General features: G+C 39.7%; 1 protein-coding gene across 1 annotated transcript; it reads left to right on the top strand.

Moving 5' to 3' along the window:
• Positions 1 to 596: 596 nt before the first annotated feature.
• LOC105117455 (LOB domain-containing protein 42-like) lies at positions 597 to 1719 on the top strand. Its single transcript, XM_011015117.1, has 2 exons — positions 597 to 834; positions 919 to 1719. The coding sequence occupies exons 1-2, from the start codon at positions 645 to 647 to the stop codon at positions 1461 to 1463; spliced, it is 735 nt and encodes a 244-aa protein (XP_011013419.1). The 5' UTR covers positions 597 to 644; the 3' UTR covers positions 1464 to 1719.
• The last annotated feature ends 655 nt before the right edge of the window (positions 1720 to 2374 follow it).

Consider the following 2374-nt stretch of genomic DNA (forward strand, 5'->3'; position numbering starts at 1 on the left):
CAATTCTTAGTGAATCCCACCAAAATAAAACACAGTTTCAATCATAATCGAACACAAATGTTCATGGTTCAATTAAAATTTACCAACCACCACACTACCAAAAATAACCTAAATATAGAAAATTTTGAAAGTTAAAATTATTTTATATTTGTCTATTAAAGCTTTTTTTTTTAGTATAAAAATATATAGTGGGAGTCAGCTCCAATATTTAAAGAAGAATTTGTATCATCTTTTTATTCTCCGGTGGGTGAAAACACTCATTAATTAATAATTTATTTTTTTTACGGAGTGATTGAATATTGTGCTTTCCATGAATTTAAATGCTGAAGTGTACCGTGGTATATCTGTAATAAAGTTTATGCATGTAGGGCAAAATACTAACCAAGGAAAAAGACTGGAGAATCAGAGGCTTTTTCAAGGAAATCACCCTTCCTAAACAAGAAAAGACTAGGAACAAAACCCCTGGTTTTCAGCGTATCTATTTTACTCCCAAAACACCACTCCTTCGGAAACCGCTGCGTCTTTTGCATCCCACCAACCCTTAGCCCTTAAATACTCCACTACATCCCTTCCTTACGCATCCCTCTCTCCCCATCTCGGTACAATAAACCCCTCCTCTCTGTAAATCAGACACATCAATAACCATGAGAATGAGCTGCAATGGCTGCAGGGTCCTCCGTAAAGGTTGCAGTGATAACTGCACCATTAGACCTTGCCTTCAGTGGATAAAAACTCCTGATTCTCAAGCCAATGCCACTTTATTCTTGGCCAAGTTCTATGGTCGTGCTGGCCTCGTCAACCTCATTGAAGCCGGCCCCCCAAAACTCCGCCCAGGTATAAATTACTATTCGATCTGATTTTGTATACATATTTTCTAGCAAATTTTAGGCTTGATTTTGTTATTGGCTTTGCATGCAGCTATATTTAGGTCATTGCTATATGAGGCGTGTGGCCGGATAGTGAATCCGGTCTATGGTTCGGCAGGCATGCTTTGGTCAGGTAATTGGGCCCAATGCCAAGCAGCCGTTGATGCGGTGCTCAAAGGGTCACCCATCATATCACTGCCTTCCTCTTCTGAGGTTCCAGCACCACACTTGATCTCTTCTCTCAACACCTACGACATACGCCACGTGTCCAGGGACCACGACTCCCCTGAACTAACCAAAGTCAAGAACCAGGCCCGGTTCAAGCGGTCCGTTGCCACGAGGCCCAATTCACAGTCTGAACCAACGAGCAGGGTTAACCCGGGTGGGTGGGGATTTGAACCGGTTCGTGATTCATGTTTGGGTCATTTGGGAAATGGGGGTAGTTATATAAAAGATGAGGACAGCATATTTTCTGTTGAAACAGTGGAGGGTTCTTTGTGGAGTCAGGTTGAACCGGACAGGTTCTTCAAATTTAATGGACAAGGTGATGACAGTGATGTCCGTTTGGATCTGACTCTTGGTTTGGTTTCAGAGTAGTACAAGTTAAAATGGTACCTATACGTAGAATATTGACTTGAGGCGTGCAGGTGTGCTTCATGAGATCGCGCATGGCGAAGCAATTTGACGACTCAAACGGACAGCGATGCGGTTTTATGATTATTTGAACTTCTTTTACTAGCATAAATATATTGTAGGAATAATTTATTCTTATTTATGAAAATTCATGAAAAAACTTAGAAGAAAAGGCACATACAATAATAGGGATATATAATTTTAACTTTTGTTAATTTGTCGAGGAGTATGAATGTAGTTGTTTTTTTTCCTTTCAGAATCAATGAAATATATCGGATTGCTTAAATGAAATCAACAAAATATTTCATTTCGAATGTGTCTCCATCCTTTTGTTTTGTGGTCAGACTTCAGTGTTGACTGCTCTGTGCTTATTAAATAATCTTTCTATGAGCTTTGCTTATTAATTAATCTTTCCAGTACCGACATACCAGTACGTTTTTTAGAGAAATTAATAAAAACTAGCTACTGATCGAGAACCATTGTTTTCCTTTTGATTAATCTTTTATTTTAATCACTGTGGATGATAAATAATGGTGGTCATCAAAACAGTCATGACCATATATAGTGCATGTATCTGGTCGTGAATTCACTCCACGTAATGTGGTGGTTCTGTAAGGATTCAGACAGCTGCTCTTCATGAAAGAATCTAGTGGATTGTTTCCAAGTCTCATCGCATGTATTGTCTATAATGCTCCGGGTGGCGCTGTGGTGGACACAGCGCCACCCATTTCTGCCCCCATCAATTAATTAGTTGCAGGGACGCGACTCCTTTCACTCTCAGTCAAGGACTATCGATTAAAATATTTTCCTTGAGCCATAGCCAGCTGGCTGACTGGCTGGTCTATAAATGAGTAAAGAGTAAACTTTTAACTGGA

The sequence above is a fragment of the Populus euphratica genome, unplaced genomic scaffold (genome assembly GCF_000495115.2).
Source record: "Populus euphratica unplaced genomic scaffold, PopEup_1.0 scaffold1363.1, whole genome shotgun sequence".
Taxonomy (NCBI): Eukaryota; Viridiplantae; Streptophyta; class Magnoliopsida; order Malpighiales; family Salicaceae; genus Populus; species Populus euphratica.